The following is a 16051-nucleotide window of genomic DNA, read 5'->3' as shown; positions in this document are numbered from 1 at the left end:
ACGCCACGGGCTTCCCGCGCTGCACTCTGGGAACGGCGGTCGGAGCCCCGTCTGCGCACGCGCAGGCCCCGCCCTGCACGGGATGCGCCTCCGCCGCTGGGCTCCTGTGCGAGAGCAGACGCCGTGCCCCCGGGTGAGAGAGCCGGCCACGGCTCCGCGCGGCGTGGGGCCCTCGGGACAGGTGGGCGTGTGCGGGGGACCGAGCGCGCAGGTCCCCGCGCGGCCCGGGGTCTGCGGTGCGGAGAGGGGGATGCGCGGTGGTAGCCTCGGTGACCAGCGGGAGGCTGTGACCGCCAGCTCCGCCCCCCTTAGCTGCCTGTAGGACGTTTTGTCCAATGCGGGTCGCAAGCACCGAGCAAGTGTGGTCCTGAGCAGGAGACGCTTGTTTTCTTGGTTTGGCATTTATTGCACCTTCGGGACGTGTTTATTAAACAAGCCATTTTAAAACATGGACGGTATTCATGGGGGTGGGTGCCCCAGGACACATTAAGTAGGTGAGAGAGGACCCACCCCTCCAACACAGGTTTACCCCCGGTCACTGGCTCTTCTTTACATCCTACCTGCCTGAAACCTTCAGAGGACTTAGGTGGAGCGGCTGTTCCCAAGTCTCCAAGGATGATGACTGTGACAGATGGTGGACAGAATCTCACCATGTGCGAAACAGATCCTGGGATTTGTGGGATCTCCACAGAGCGCTTAGGTCAGAAGGATCTCAGCTCCTGAACCTCTCTGCACGTTTCAGGCTATCTCTGCCCTCAAAGGCACAGATCCATGTTGCCGTGCAGCTGTCCAGTAAAAAGATAATGCAAAACATGCACCAAATTTGGAAGTTTTCAGTGACTACAGGAAAAAAAAAAAGAAGTCATCAGACAAAGCCAATTTCACTGATGTATTTCATTTAACTCAGTACATCCAATATATTATTTTGGCTTGGGACATGAGCCAAATTTAAGGTGTTCAGTAATTGCATGTGGTTAAGGCTACAGTAAAGGATAGCATGCTTCTAGTGAATTCCAGAAGAATCAGGTTTAGGGTGTTAGGTGAGGGTTCAAATTTGCTCCTCAGGGTCTGGTCCTGGAACCATGGAGCAAAGCAGCTTTTATAAGCAGGGAAGAGGGAGTCCTAGTGACTACTGCCACTAACAAGAAGAGCTAGTTTGATCGAGATTCCTCCCAGAGCTTCAGAGCAAACACAGAAGATTCTAGAAGGAAGAAGGTACTGCTTTGCTCTGTTAGAGGCGGTTCTTGATTCCCTACACAGCATGAGTCAGACTTGGTGAAGCCACCACTTCCAGTGGCATCACAGGCTTTGGGATCATGGATGCTGTGAACTAATTTTCAACTTGGTGTTGAAAGGAATGGATGGCCACCAGGCTGCAAAGCAAAAGGCACTTCCTGGAGGGCTGGTGAGGGCTTGATATTTGGGGAAGACGACCAACTGTCAAAATCTTCAACATCCCATTTCCTTCATTCTCCCCTCAGCCTTTCCAGATCCTGAGCTGTCTCATACCATGCCTGTCATCTCATGTGGCATGTAGAGTTATGTGATGCTCCCTTTTTCCTGAACATAGAGAACAACAAAATGATAGGAGAGGAAGTTTTCTATATTGGAAGCTCAAAAATATTGAGTCTTAAAGTTACCCAGGGCAGAACCAGGAGCCAAGCAGAGTGCTGTTCACTTATACAGAGGAGTGCCATAGCAACTTATCAAAAGGTCTTTCTTTTAAAAATCAACAACCAATTTAGAATCGAAAGTTTAAAAATATATTACATAAAACATCTGGTCTTTATTTCGGAGTTTTCTGTGTATATCCTAACTTTGGAAAGATGGTAAGAATTTAATAAGCCATTCTATATAGTTTTTGTGACACTAGTTTTAATGAAGGTAGAATTTCATTTCTTATGTGGTTGAGCTTTGTTAGCCAATCCTGTTCTTTTATTTTAACTTTTTGATACATCAACAAAAAACGATTTTTACCTTGGTGACATGTAATCATATCAAGATGCACATGTTCAGTTCTTGCTGCCTCTATGTAGTCTTTCTTGTCCCTTTTAAGAGTCAAAGGGCCATTCTTCATCAGGAACCTTTTTATACTGCTGATATGATGATATTTTTATAGTTTTAAGGCAAACTAGGTCTCTGATGACCCCATTTCTCTTATCCCCAGCTGAATCTTCAGTTTCCTCTACTCTTCCAGGAACTGCAGAAAATGAACACATATCCGGTGAGTTTGGTTTGTAATAGCCAGTTTGTTTTACAGTTGATTGTATAAAGGTTTCTGTGTCTGTACATTAACGTGGAAAAAGTAGAAAGACTTTCATAGAAGGTATGGAAATATTGATCAACAGTAGAGTCAAAAGTAGATACAGGTCCTTAAATATCGTAAATTTACTAAGCCAAGTTACAGTTTATTTCTGAGGTGTTTTTTTGTTTGTTTTTGTTTTTTGTTTTTTGGTGGGGGGCCTTCCGGCAATAGCCAGAAAACCTGCTAGACAAATTCTAAAAGAGCTCCAATACTTCTCTGAGGTTTCTGATAGTCATGGCAGAGTGTCAGACAGATAATACTTAAAGATTTACATTGATGAGAAATCTAAAGCAGACTGCTTCCTCGTGGAAGGTTCAAGTTGGTGATTTAGTTAACAACTGGCTAAAAACATAGAAGATTGCCTGTGATCTCAGGGCCCTGTGGGTTGTAATCACATCCAGTGGCCGTCCTCCTTTCCTTACTTAACTTTTGTGCAGCACTTGCCTCTGCTTCTCACTCTGTCCTGGAAAGTTTCTCTCCACTGTCCTGTCCTTTCCCTGCCGGTGCTTCAGGGAGTCATCGTCTCTTGTCCTTTCTCGTGGCTCATCTCTGTACTCCATCCCTGACCCTTTGGTCTTCTTTGTGGTCTCTGATGACTTCATCCTCTCTTATTTTTCAGCTTTGTTGAGATTTAGTTCATGTATTATACTGCTCACCCAATTAAATGCAGAATTCAGGAATTTTTCACTGTGTTCTCAGGTTCAGTTTTAGAACATTTTTATTGCCTTCAAACCCCTAACTCTCACTGTGTTCTTTCCAAGTCCCAAGCAACCTTAATCTACTTTCTGTCTGGACCACACCCTTTTTATTTCTCATAGGGCAGTTTTGCCTATGATGAATTCTCTTAGTTTTTGTTTCTCTGGGGAGGTTTTGGTTGCCTGTCAATGATTCTTGGTTGACAGTTTTTTTCTTTGAGTACTTTGAATATGTCATCCCATTAACTTCTGTCTTCATGGTTTCTCGTTAGAAATCAGCTTTAATATGACTAGTCATTTCTCTCTTTCTGACTTTAGAATTATCTCTTTGTTACTGCCTATAGTGACCTAGGCAGGTAATCCCAGCTACTCAGGAGGCTGAGGCAGGTTCAGTGCCAACCTGGGCAACTTAGTGAGAATTTATTTCAAAATAAAAATAAACAGGGTTGGGGATGGGCATGCTCAGTGGTAAAATATCCCTGGTTCAGTCCCCAGTACCACACAAAAAAAAAAGATTGTCTGTCTTTGGCTTTTTAACACTTTGATTGTCAAGGGTCCAGCTGTGACCTCTTACTCCAAGTTTATCCTATTTGAAGTTTTTTTGAGCTGCTTCAGGGAATAGACTAATCATTTTCATGAATTTTGGGACTTCATTGCTATTGTTTTTTTTTATTTCTTTTCAGACCCACTCTTCTCTCTGTCTGGCAGTCTCATCCTGCCTGAGAACAAGCTTGATGCTGTCCCACAGCTCATTTTCTGGCATTATTTCTTTGTTTCCCTCATTGCATACTCTGAAGAGACATGTATGTCGTCCTTTGCTTCCCCCCACACTTGCTCACATCTACTCTTGAACAAATTTTTATGTGAATTTTTTTTTCAGTTATTGTACTTTTCAACTCTAGAGTTTTTATTTGATTCCTTTTTATAACATTTATCACTGTGTTCGTATACTTTGTTGGGTGAAATGTGATTTTCATGTTTTATTTTGGTCCTTAGACATCATTTTTCACTGGGTCTTTGACCAGATTTAAAATAGCTGATCTGAAGTCATTGTCTGGTTAATCCAGTATCTGTTTCCTCAGGAGTTATTCCTATTTATTGCACTTTTCCCCTTCCACATGGATCTTACTTTCTTTTTAATTTTTATCTTTTGTAATTTTTTTGTTGAAAACTGGATATTTTAAATAAAACACTGTGGCAACTGTAGAAATCAAGAATTTCTCCCCTCCACAGGAATTAGGGTTGAAATTTATTTATTCAATGACTTTAACAACTAGTTCTGAAGAGCCTGAGTTTTTGTTGTGAGTGGCAGGCAGCTGAAGTCTCTGCAGAAATTTCTTTAATTCCTGAAATCAGTATGTCTTCCTGGTTTTGCCAAAGGGTTCTGCTCCTTTAGGAGCATCAGGCCATTTCCACCTCTGCACCAGCCTTCATGCTCTGCTTACTGTAGACTTCCAGGTCATGCAGAGGCGGTAGCCTCAGGCCTTCTCCTGTCTGTCCTAAGCGTGCTCACAACCCGACCCGCTGCTCAGCTCTATGTTGGCAGCCTTCTAGAGTCTCAGGAATAGAAGGGAACTTTTTAAGACTTTTGTGCACATGTCATTCTTCTTTTTTTCTTTTTTAGTTTTTTGAAAACTGAAACTGACATTCCCATTGTTTCTTACCATTCCAGGGCACTGCTAAGTTAAACAATTGCTTTGAATGCTTTTGACTAAGGCCTTTGAGGATAAGGTTTTTTTACTAGCTGAGCTTTGCAAGTGTGTTCTGCTGGGAACTATCAGACAGGTCAAATGATGAGTGAGTGTCTGGGAGTGAGGCTTTGAACGTGAACCCAGATCTGCCTCCTCCTAGTTGCCAGACTGCTATTTTTCACTCTATTTCAGATCATTGGGTTCTCAGTTGAAGCTACTGCAGAATTGAGGGGAAAGAAATGGAGATGGACAAGTTAAAATGTCCCAAGATCACAGTTCTTCGTATGATGCTGCTGTTTTTCTTTTATAACAGCTCTTCAGATTGCTGTGAATCTTGGATTAGCTTACAGAGGTGTGAAAAAGTTGATTCTTCACTTTTTACTAGATTTTTATTGCTTTGTGAAGAGAGAATATTCTTGGATCTTTACTATTTCACTTTAACACTTGTTAGCTTGAATTTGAAGGTTTTTTTGTGGGAAATTTCCCTTTTCTTGGCTTCTAAGATACCCTCTCCTAATTCTGTTATTAGTTTGCAGAAACTCTTCTGGCTTTGTGACCTGTACATTTTCTACCAGCCTTTTTAATAACCCTGGTTCTTCAGCTGTTATTTTTGTATTTTTTCTTCCTTAATCCCTATGTGCTCTGGGAGCTGTCTGATGATAGCACTTAAATTGTTAATAACTCCAAAAATACCATCTTCAAGTTAGCTATCTGTTCTCTGCCCTAAAATCAAGTGCATACTTATTTAAGAGACCTTTCTGTCTTTATGTTCTATGGACCCTAAGTAGATGCATGAACAGATCCGTTTTACTACAACTTCTAATGCATTTTTTACTTTTGTTTCTCCAATACCAAGTATTTTGCACCACCGTATCAACTTTTGGCACTATTTTTTTTAAAAAAATAAAATAAAAAATTTTAAAAGCTGGTTAAGCATCTGGACTGGGTAGCTACATGAGAAGGTTGTTAACCACATGGTGATTTTTTTCTTCCTGTGTGATCTATCCCTATTATTACATTTGTTGCTGTAATTTTAGTATACGTAGTGTTCCAACTCTGGTTCCAACTCCTTTGTAAACTGTTCTTTGCTCTTCGGGTGCTTTAGATTTGTACACCTTTCTACATGCGTTCTGTCAGGTGAAAGATCTACAGAGCATATATGGATCTCTTTGTTGGCTTCCATTAGTTACATGATGCTGTCCAAGGAGAATGTGAGCATCCTAGAGAATACCTAGGGTGACCCGTTGGGATGTGAGTGAGTAATTGTAGAATGTCTATCTACATTGGCTTTTTAATTTTTTTTTTGGTCATTTTCGTATATAAATGAATTACAGTACACTAAAAGGTTATCTAACTAATTGAGCAACACCAAAGTTTAAAACAACATTAGGTCCAGGGTAGGCCTTTTGTAAAACCATTCAGTTTTGAGCTCTAGAACAGATAGAAAAAGTAGTTCTTAAAGACATTTTTTTTTCTGTTATCTAATTCTGAGCCCTTGAACAAAATGTTTGACACAGGGATCAGTGTCATTCGAGGACGTGACTGTGGAACTCTCCCCGGAGGAGTGGCGGCACATGTGCCCTGCCCAGAGGACCCTGTACAGAGAGGTGATGCTGGAGAACTACAGCCACCTCGTCTCCGTGGGTGAGCAGACTTGACCATGTGACTCCCTCTAGAATATATTTCCTTTTTGTTTTCTAATTATCAAAACACGTGGACTCTTTATCGAGATGAACATTGGTGACCAAGCTTTGGATTAAGAGGTCTAAAGTAATTGAAACCTGTAGCAAAACAGAAATAGTACACTTCAGTTGAGCACATTTACTTGAGCACCTTTACTTGCCTGTTTTTTTTTTTAACCCATTTTTGCAAACTCAAAAGACTGAGGATCTGGTACATAAGCACCCTCAATTATTCTATTTATAGGATATTGCGTTACCAAGCCCAAGGTGATATTCAAATTGGAGCAAGGAGAAGAACCGTGGTCTTTAGAGGACAGATTCCTAAACCACAAGTACCCAGGTGAGTGAGCACTATCAGAGAACTGGGGTCCTTAAGCCTGGAGTGGGATACTAATCCAGCTGTCTGTCACTGTGAAACATGTCTCAGAAAAATAACTTACAAAGAGAAGACTGTAAACAAATAAAGGTTGGCCTAATTTAGATGGAGCGTAAAAGAGTGGTTGTTAAGTCAATAAGAATAAAATAATGTAGGTTTCATCTCCTGTTGTTATTCAGATTTGGCTTTAGCAAGTTAAAGTACATTGAATTAAAAGAAGCCCCTGGGGGTTAGGTATTTAGCTCAGTGGCAGACCCTTGCCTAGCACTTGCAAGGCTGTGAGCTTGGTCATTGGCCTTGAAAAAGAAAGGAAGCCCCTCTTGCTCAAAACGTGGGTTAAAAAAAGTTTTAAGCATCTAAATGATTATACCAAATAAAATAATATCAGTATTCAAAAAATCACCAAATAGTGGAGTCCTAAGAAACTAAAACTCATTAGAATTAGGACATCATAATATATGTCATCTGATTAAACAGTAGTACTACTGTAGGAGATATAAATAGCATTGTACTCAAGTGAACCATAAATTTATGGATGCTGAATGCAAAGATTATTCCCATGAAATAATCATAAGAAAATTAAAATGTAATATTATTCTAACTAATTAGAATCACCACAAATATTCTCTGAACATAGTGTGATAAATCTAGAAATTAATAAAATGAATAAACAAAAGAAAGTGCTACACAAAAACTAAAAAAAATTATCTTTATTAATCAATGTATATAAAAGGAAATCCAAAGTTGCATACTTTTGAATAAATGTAGTTGTATATTAGGAACCTTCAAGTATAGCTAAATTAGTTAACGGGAGTAAGTTTGTAGTGTCATTAATAAATTAAGCAAAAAGAGTAACAAAAATACACTAATGAAAGTAGAAGAATTTAAAAGTAAAATCAGAAATTAATAAACTATAAAACCAAGGAATGGACAATTTCTTAGAATAAAAAACAACAGGATGGGTCAAACTTTAGGTAACCTTAATAAAGATAAAGAGAAGAAATACCTACGTGATAAACTCAAGTGGGGATTATATATGTATAAATTTAATGCCATACCAGACAAGATCCCATCCATAAAGAAGAATGACACAGGAGGGTTTGGTCTACCAGATATCGAGACTTAGGCAAAGCTCTGAGTAGTGGAGTACTTGGGTCAGGAGTTACATGGTCTAATAAATTCGAGAAACAGGGTGGAAAGCTTGTTTGTAGATTATTTTGTTTGTGTAGATTTTTTTTAATAGAACTGCTCCACATCTTTTTGTTTTTATTCTTGTCATATTTCACTAGCTGATAATTCTAGTACAGTCTTGAGTAAAAGTGGTGAGTATGGATGCCACTCTTATTTTTCCCAATTTTAGAAATCATTCAATCTCTTACTCTCATCCTGATGTTACAGACTTTTTGTTTATTTCCTTTATTTATGTATCATGCTACAAATATGTATTATGTAGTTTATTACATATGTGTATATATAGTATGATATTTAAACTGCATATTTTATATATATATATTCTGCATTTGTGTGTGTATAATTATTTAGGTTAGGTTATCTTTCTTCTTAAGTGAATTTAGAAGTTTGGTTTTTTTCTAAGGAATTTGCCTATTATTTATGTGAATTGTCTGTGGGCAGAGAGTTTGCAGTGGACTGAATATTTGTTCCCTTTCCTCCAATCATATGTTGAAACTCTGATCCTGATGTGCTCCATTTAGAGGTGCAACTTTTGGAAGATAGTTAAGTCATTCAGGGGGAGCTTCCATGAGGAGTTTAGAGTGCTCTTACAGGAAAAGTCCAGGCAACTAGTACCTCTTTGCACTGTGTGAATAAATAACAGGAAGTCAGCGGTCTGGTGCACGAGAGGACTGATAGAACACGACCAGGCTAGCACTCTTTTTGGACTTCCAGCTTCCAGAACTGTGATAAATATTTGTTGTTTAAGTCACAGAGTTTATGGTGATTCGTAATGTCAACCTGAACTAATATAAGACTTTTTGCTAACCTTCCTTTATGATCTCTTCAGTGTCTGTTGTGTCAGTAAGCACACACCCCTCTTGTTTTTCTGATGTTGATAACTTATATCTTTTGATTTTCCTATTAATTTTAATCAAAACTTTAAAATCTTTTCAAAGAACTAAATTTGGTTTGATTAACCTTCTGTGTTGTTTTCTGTTTTCAATTGCAGTATCTTCTCTAATCTTTGCTATTTTCTTCCTTCTTTGTTCTTTGGATTTAATTTTCTCTTTTTATTTAGTTTCTTAGAGGAGGTGCTTAGGTAACTGACTGTAGATCTTTCTTTTCTAATGTGAAACATTTTAAGCCATGAGTTTACTTCTGAGCACTGCTTTAGCTGCAGCCCACAAATTCCTATGTTTTGTTTGTGTTTCTATTCACTTCAGAATATATTTTCTGTAAGCTTCCACTTTCACTCCTGAGTTATTCAAAAGTGCCTAGTTTACAAATATTTTTATTTCTCTGTATACCTTTGTTTACTGATTCCTAGTATAATTTCTCTGGAGGTCGAAATCATCCTTGGTATAATTTCTGTTCTTTTATATTTGTGAAGGTTTGTCTTTTATCCTAGGATGTTTCATGTCATTTGAGAACAATGTGAATCCAGCTGTTATTGAATGTATTGTGTCATCAGGTCTTGAAGGTGTGGCAACCTCATCTTCCTACCTGTGGGGTCACGCCTACCATGTACTTCTTCCTATTGTTTCTGTGCTTTAAGTTTTCTTTGTTCTTTCTTTCCTCTATCTTTTGTGAATTGCCACTGGTGCCCTAAAACAAAATATTTGTTGTTCTTGAGATTCTTTGTTTTATAAATTAGTAAGAATATGGCTGCAGGTGGGGTTTGTCAGTGGCTGCTATCACCATCTCCCAGCATATTCCCAAAATGGAACTTTCTTTGTATCCTTCATCATCTTTCCTATGAGCTCATCATGTGGCTCATGAAGGGAAATACAAAACTGCCTGTCTTCTGTATCTCTGGCCCTGGAAGATTCGCTTCCTGCTCAGCCTCTGTGGAACGGTAGGAGTGTTTCAGTTTTGTTTGGCTTGAGTAGGTGGAGTTTGTCAAAAAAAGTTTCTATTTCATTAGACCTTTTGAGACCATTGACTAGAATGAATAGACTTTTCTTAGAGCATATTATTGTCTGTATCTTTGTTATCTTCATATCATTGGCTTCTTCAGTGTGCAATATAGTAAGTACATCTAGGAAGTAGGAAAAAAAGCCCTGGAATTCTCCATTGTGTCATTTTCTTAAGTTCTGAGGTCCACTTTCTTTACATTTTTTGAAGCATTTTCACATGTTGTTACTTTTCTTTTGCTGGATTTTCATTGTCAGAAGGAAGAACCTTGGAGGAATGGTGTGGCTCTCACTGAAAGTAATACGTGCTTTAAAAAAAACCCGACATCCATGGATGAGGGAGGAGAATGGCTGTCTCTGTGTGTGTGAATTGATCTTGGATACATGACCAGAAACAATAGAATAAAATATGTAACAAAAAATGGCTAAAGTTCCTTTACATAAGAAATGTAAGATTTATGTTTCCAATTTTTCTCATTTTAGGTTATTACAAAGTAGACATCCACATCAAGGGAAATCAAGACAAACAAGGGAAGCCTCTGTGGCAAGTAATATTCATTGGTGATAAAACACTGAGTAAAGAAGGACATAAAGTTCTAGAAAAACCATTTAATTTGGGCATAGTTTCAGGTTTTTCAGGAAAAATAACCTATAAACATGATTCAAGTCAAATGAATTTTCCAGTTATTTCTGAGTTAATTACTAGTGAAGGAGACTATTCAAGAGAAAAAGCTGATTACATGACTGTATGTGAAAAGTTGCAGCTTGCTATTAAACACAGGGACACTCATCCTGGAGAGAAATCTCATGAATATAATAAAAATGTGAAAACTATTAGTGTTAAGAAAGATCAGCATCAGAGATTTCAAACATTGGAGCAATTGTTTGAATGCAGTGAGTTTGGGAAAATTTTGTATGAAAAAACTATCTGCCTTACAGTTGAGAGTTCTCCAACAGAAGAGCAGTGCTGTCAGGATGATGAGCTTGGGGAAAACTGTGACAGGACAACTCTGTTTAGCCACACAAGAGCTGACCCAAGGGAGAAGTGCTCTGATGTTAGCGACTGTGGGGAATTCCGCTGCGAATCCACCATCGAGGAGTACAGTCAAGTTCACCTAGCTGTAACACACCAGGAATGTGATAAAAATGGTATTAATTTCTGTGGGAAGTTACCCCTAATTCAAGCTCAGACACCTGTTACAGGACAAAGTGCTCTTGAAAGCAATCCATGTGAAGAAAACTTGAGCCAGAGTCCAGCCCACATAGTACATCAGGAGAAGCCAATTGGAGATAACTTCTGTGCATGTCCTGGATGTACTAATACCTTCTTCCGGAAATTAGGCCTTGTCGCACATCAGCAAACTCAAGAGAAACCCCGCCAGTCAGGTCTGTACGGGAAACGCAGGGAATCCTTTTACCAGAAAGCACACCCCATTCAGCAACAGAGGACTCACTCAGGGGAGAACCCTTACAAAGGTGAGGAATGTGGGAAATTCTTCTGTTCACATTCACACCCTCGTCAGCATCCTGGAACTCATATGGCGTCCAGACTCTGTGAATGCAATAAATGTGGGAACCCTTTCTGTGAGAAGTCAAACCTCAGAGAACACCCGAGGCTTCACACAAAGGAGAAACCTTGTGGTAACCACCACTGCAGGAAATGTCTCACACCACCCCCCAGGGGACGGCAGAGAACAGACACAGAGATGAAGATCTGCCACAGCCGTGAGCATGCGGAAACCTCCGTGATGGGACATCTCGAGGAATATCAGAAAGTTCACCCGGGTGGGAGACCCTATGAATGTGCTGACTGTGGGAAGACGTTCTCCAGAACGTCCCATCTGACAGCACATCAGAGAGCTCACCGGGGCGAGAGACCCTATGAATGCGTGGAATGTGGGAAGAGTTTCTCTCACAAGACACATCTCAGTGCACACCAGAGAACTCACACTGGGGAAAAGCCCTACGAGTGCAGCCAGTGTGGGAAAGCTTTTGCTGACACTTCGACCCTCAGGGCCCATCAGAGGATTCACACAGGCGAGAAGCCCTACGCGTGTCATGAGTGTGGGCGATCTTTTGCCCATGTTTCTGTTCTCAGAGCCCATGAGAGAATTCACACAGGGGAGAAGCCCTACGGGTGTCATGAATGTGGCAGATCCTTTACCTATAACTCAGCCTTCAGAGCCCACCGGAGGATTCACACGGGGGAGAAGCCCTACGGGTGTAATGACTGTGAGAAGACCTTTGCCCATCATTCAGCCCTCAGAGTGCATCAGAGGACTCACACGGGGGAGAAGCCCTACGAATGCAGTGACTGTGAGAAAACCTTTGCCCACAATTCAGCCCTCAGAGCTCATCAGAAAATCCACACAGGGGAGAAACTCTACGAGTGTCAGGAGTGTGGGAAAACCTTTTCCCAGAAAACACACCTCAGCACACATCAGAGAATTCACACAGGGGAGAAACCCTACGAGTGCCGCGAATGTGGAAAGACTTTCTCCCAGAAATCGTACCTCAGTGGACACGAGAGGGCCCACACGGGGGAGAAGCCCTACGGGTGTAACATATGCGGGAAGCGTTTTGTCTACAAGGCAGCCCTCGTCGTGCACCAGAGAATTCACCGAGGGGAGAAGCCCTATGGGTGCAGCGAATGTGGGAAAACCTTCTCTCAAAGGACACACCTCTGCGCCCACCAGAGAACGCACACGGGGGAGAAGCCCTACGGGTGCAGTCAGTGTGGGAAAACGTTCGCTGATAGTTCAGCCCTCCGAGCGCATCACAGGACTCACACCGGGGAGAAGCCCTACGAGTGTACTGAGTGTGGGAAGGCTTTCTCCAAGACGTCACACCTCAGGGCACACCTGAGGACGCGCCTGGGGGAGAAGCCCTACGAGTGTGGCCAGTGTGGGAAAAGCTTTTCCGAGAAGTCGTACGCTAATGCCCACCAGAGGGTGCACACGGGGGAGAAGCCCTACGAGTGCAGCGAATGTGGGAAGGCTTTTGCCCAGAACTCAACGCTCAGGGTGCACCAGAGGGTTCACACAGGCGTGAGACCCTATGAGTGTGAGGAGTGTGGGAAAGCGTTCTCCCAGAAATCGCACCTTGGTGCCCACCAGAGGATTCACACAGGGGAGAGGCCCTACGAGTGCAGTGAATGTGGGAAGGCTTTTGCCCAGAATTCAACGCTCAGGGTGCACCAGAGGATTCACACAGGGGACAAACCCTATGAATGTGATGAATGTGGAAAAACTTTTGTCCGTAAGGCAGCTCTTAGGGTCCATCACACCAGGATGCACACCAGAGCAAAAGCCCCAGTGTGGAATGAATTTGGAAAGCCCTCAGGGAACTCCTGCCTTACTGCATGACGCACAGTAAGGTATAGCTTGATGAGATTTCCCTGTGGTGCTGGTCCAGGTGGGGCTGGCCAGGGAATGTGACACCAAATATCACATTTAAGCCCAGTCCTTAAAAATCACCTGGTCCATGGTAAGTGGGGTGGAGACGACTGCCACAGCAAACCCGAGTGCCGCGTTGGGACGTGGCAGACAGGGAAAGGACACAAGAGTGCCTGGGACAACTCTCCACTTCCAGGTCTTCAGTACTTGACTTTTTTTTTTTTTTTTTAAACAAAGATAAGTGTGTTATGTTAGGCTCTTACAGGTTTGGTCTGTTGTTAAATGCACATCGTTGGGCCTACTCCCTTGTTAGTGTGGAGTGAAACCCTGTGAACATATTAAATATCAGAAGACCTATACAAATTCAGCTTACTGCCTCTCAGAGCCATCTCAGGTCAATACTGTCATCAACATTCTAATAACCAGAAGCCGTTATTAAGAGTCAGAGAAATCTCAGGGGGAAAAAAAGCCTTTACCACAAAGAGGACTGCATTAAACATCAAATAACTTGGTTAAAATTTTATATTTTGAGTAAATAGCATTTTTTCAACAAATATTGAAAGTTTGTCCTCAGATAATTTATTCTGAGGAAATACATGAGTTTCAGAACTGAGGTTAACATCCTTACCTAGAACTGAGACATCAAAACCTGCGTTTTTTGTGTAATATTAAAAATTTTATAGAAAATATATAAGATAGTATTTACGTATAGACTAAGTCACTGTAGACTGTCGAGTTTTGAAAGTGTAAGGATAACTTGAATTCTGTGGACAGTACCAATAAATGTTTGAATTGTCTCTGAGCTATGGGAACACCCGTGAGTCGACATGCAAACAGATGATTCGTCAGTGCTGGTGAGTTCTGGTAGGAGCCAGCCACACTTGCTCTGCGCGTGGCCACTTCCATTGTCAGAATGACTGACTGTTCTTCTCTTGGTTTCCTTAAACTTGGTGCTTTTGATTTTTGGCCTTCCTGCTAATCTGGCCCTGCATTGCTAAGGCCCGTGACATTCTTGGGCATTTTTCTATGTATTTGTCTATCTAACATTGTGTATGTGTAGGTGGTGGCAGTACTTGTGTTGTTGTTACTCTTTTGAGTGATTTTAAGACAAATATCCTTAGCCCTCTTGTGCACACATAACCTGAGTATCCTCTTAATTTAATTTTTAATCATAATGGCTGCTCACACTGTACACTTCTGTAAATCAGAGCTCTTTTGGACCAGCTAGGACAGCACGTTTTGGAATTGCAATGGAAAGGGCTACTTCATACCAGAAGCACAGCACTGGTACTGAGCAGCAGACTCTTTTGGGGGAAAATATGTAATATAATATAGTCTTGGCCAATAAAACATTTGGTTAATCTGTGATATTTCAGGCTTATGGTTTGTTTAGCATGAAGAAGAAAGTGGAATCATTTTGAAAACCTGGAAAAAATAAAAAAATTCTCTTAACCCTGGGCAAGTTTCTTTTTGTAAGTTTGATCAGGTAGATTGAGCATGAGGACAGTAAGTCAGTTTCTCTTGGAAAAATTTCTCTAGTCCTTATTGCTTGTTTATGTTGGGTAAAGGGATAGTGTGAGGGAAAATGATGGTATATCTTTAACCTTGATTGGAAATAGGTATTTCTTTGATACTGGCTTGTTTTCAGTTAATTTAGTGGCATCACTGCCAAAGACCAGAGGCAGGAATAAAAGCCCACCATTGGATGAGACTTGTGTCATGGTACCATCACTGATGGCGTACATCATTAACCCTGGCAGGAGGTGTCAGCAGCTGAGGGGATAGTTTTGTTCTTCCTTAGTCTCTGACACCTGGATGCAACTTGTGCTTACTGAACAGTGCCAAGAAGGAAATGAGAGCCAAAAAGCATCTCTTTCTACATGTTTGATTTTTCAGAAAAGTACAGACGAAAAGAAAATTGTCCCAGAGCCCTTTTTAAAATACATTTTGGAATAGCTTAGATATGCTCCTCATCCAGTTTCCCCTGTTAACATCACATATTACTGTGGTATGTTTGTATAATAAAGTCACACTGATACATTTATATTAAGTAAACTTTTTTCAGCTTTTCACTATTTTTCCCCTAATACCATTTCTATCCCCTGATCCCTTCCACGATGCCATCCTGTATTTAACTGTTGTGTGTCTGATCTCTATTGCTCTGGGACAATTTCTCTAACCTCTCATATTTTTGATTACCTTGGCAGTTTTTAAGGAGTGCTTGCCAGGTATTTTGTAGAATATCCCTCAATTTGGGTCTGAGATTTTCTTGTCACGGTTACACTGGTGTCAGCAGGATTTTGGTAAGAAGCCCACAGAGGTAAATGTCATTCTCAGCAAGACCATATGCTGTCAACATGAAGGGTCACGGTGCTAACCAACCTTGACCACCTGTTTGAGGTAGCGTGTGCCCAGTTTTTCTGTGTAAAGTTAACTTTTCCTTGCACTTAAAAGGTGTTGCTCACACAACAAGCTACTGTGTCTGCAAATGGGAGGTTGTATAAATAAGCAGTTGAAGCCACTTTACAACTAGGTTGTGTGATATGACACTCATTCACTATTTGGAATTCTCTGATGGCCGTGGAAGTGGTGTTTGTATACAAAGAGCCTAACCTCATAGAAGCCTATTTTGCCCATTTTGTTCCTTATTATCAGTACATAGCACTGATAAGCTGGCATCTAACCCTTCTCTTCACGGAGAAATGCAGCATTGGGTTAGGACTTCTGGAATCTGAGCATGTAACACTGGAATGTGAAGGATCCCTAGCAGGTCCATCCCTACAGGATAGTGGCCTCTTGGGCTTAGGACTCCACCAGTTGA

The 16051-nt window shown here is 41.0% G+C and overlaps 1 protein-coding gene and 1 non-coding gene across 5 annotated transcripts; one reads left to right on the top strand and one right to left on the bottom strand.

Annotated features, from left to right (window-relative positions):
* The first annotated feature begins 42 nt into the window (after positions 1-42).
* On the top strand, positions 43-14687 carry Znf658 (zinc finger protein 658). 4 transcript variants are annotated; one of them, XM_021723443.3, is made up of 5 exons: positions 43-133; positions 2168-2224; positions 6209-6335; positions 6618-6713; positions 10319-14687. In XM_021723443.3, the coding sequence occupies exons 1-5, from the start codon at positions 83-85 to the stop codon at positions 13198-13200; spliced, it is 3213 nt and encodes a 1070-aa protein (XP_021579118.2). In that variant the 5' UTR covers positions 43-82; the 3' UTR covers positions 13201-14687. The 4 variants fall into 4 exon arrangements, with proteins under 4 accessions (XP_021579118.2, XP_077886711.1, XP_077886710.1 ...); XM_078030585.1 differs by having other exon boundaries at positions 65-133; positions 2198-2224; XM_078030584.1 differs by having other exon boundaries at positions 65-181; positions 2198-2224.
* Positions 2458-2519, bottom strand: LOC120886711 (U7 small nuclear RNA). The gene has a single exon (XR_005729793.2). It is a non-coding gene; the product is annotated as a U7 small nuclear RNA (small nuclear RNA).
* Positions 14688-16051: the final 1364 nt, after the last annotated feature.

This window comes from Ictidomys tridecemlineatus, chromosome 13 (genome assembly GCF_052094955.1).
Source record: "Ictidomys tridecemlineatus isolate mIctTri1 chromosome 13, mIctTri1.hap1, whole genome shotgun sequence".
Lineage (NCBI taxonomy): Eukaryota > Metazoa > Chordata > Mammalia > Rodentia > Sciuridae > Ictidomys > Ictidomys tridecemlineatus.
The sequence above is the reverse complement of the archived record's forward strand: the minus strand, read 5'-3'. Positions and strand labels throughout refer to the sequence as shown.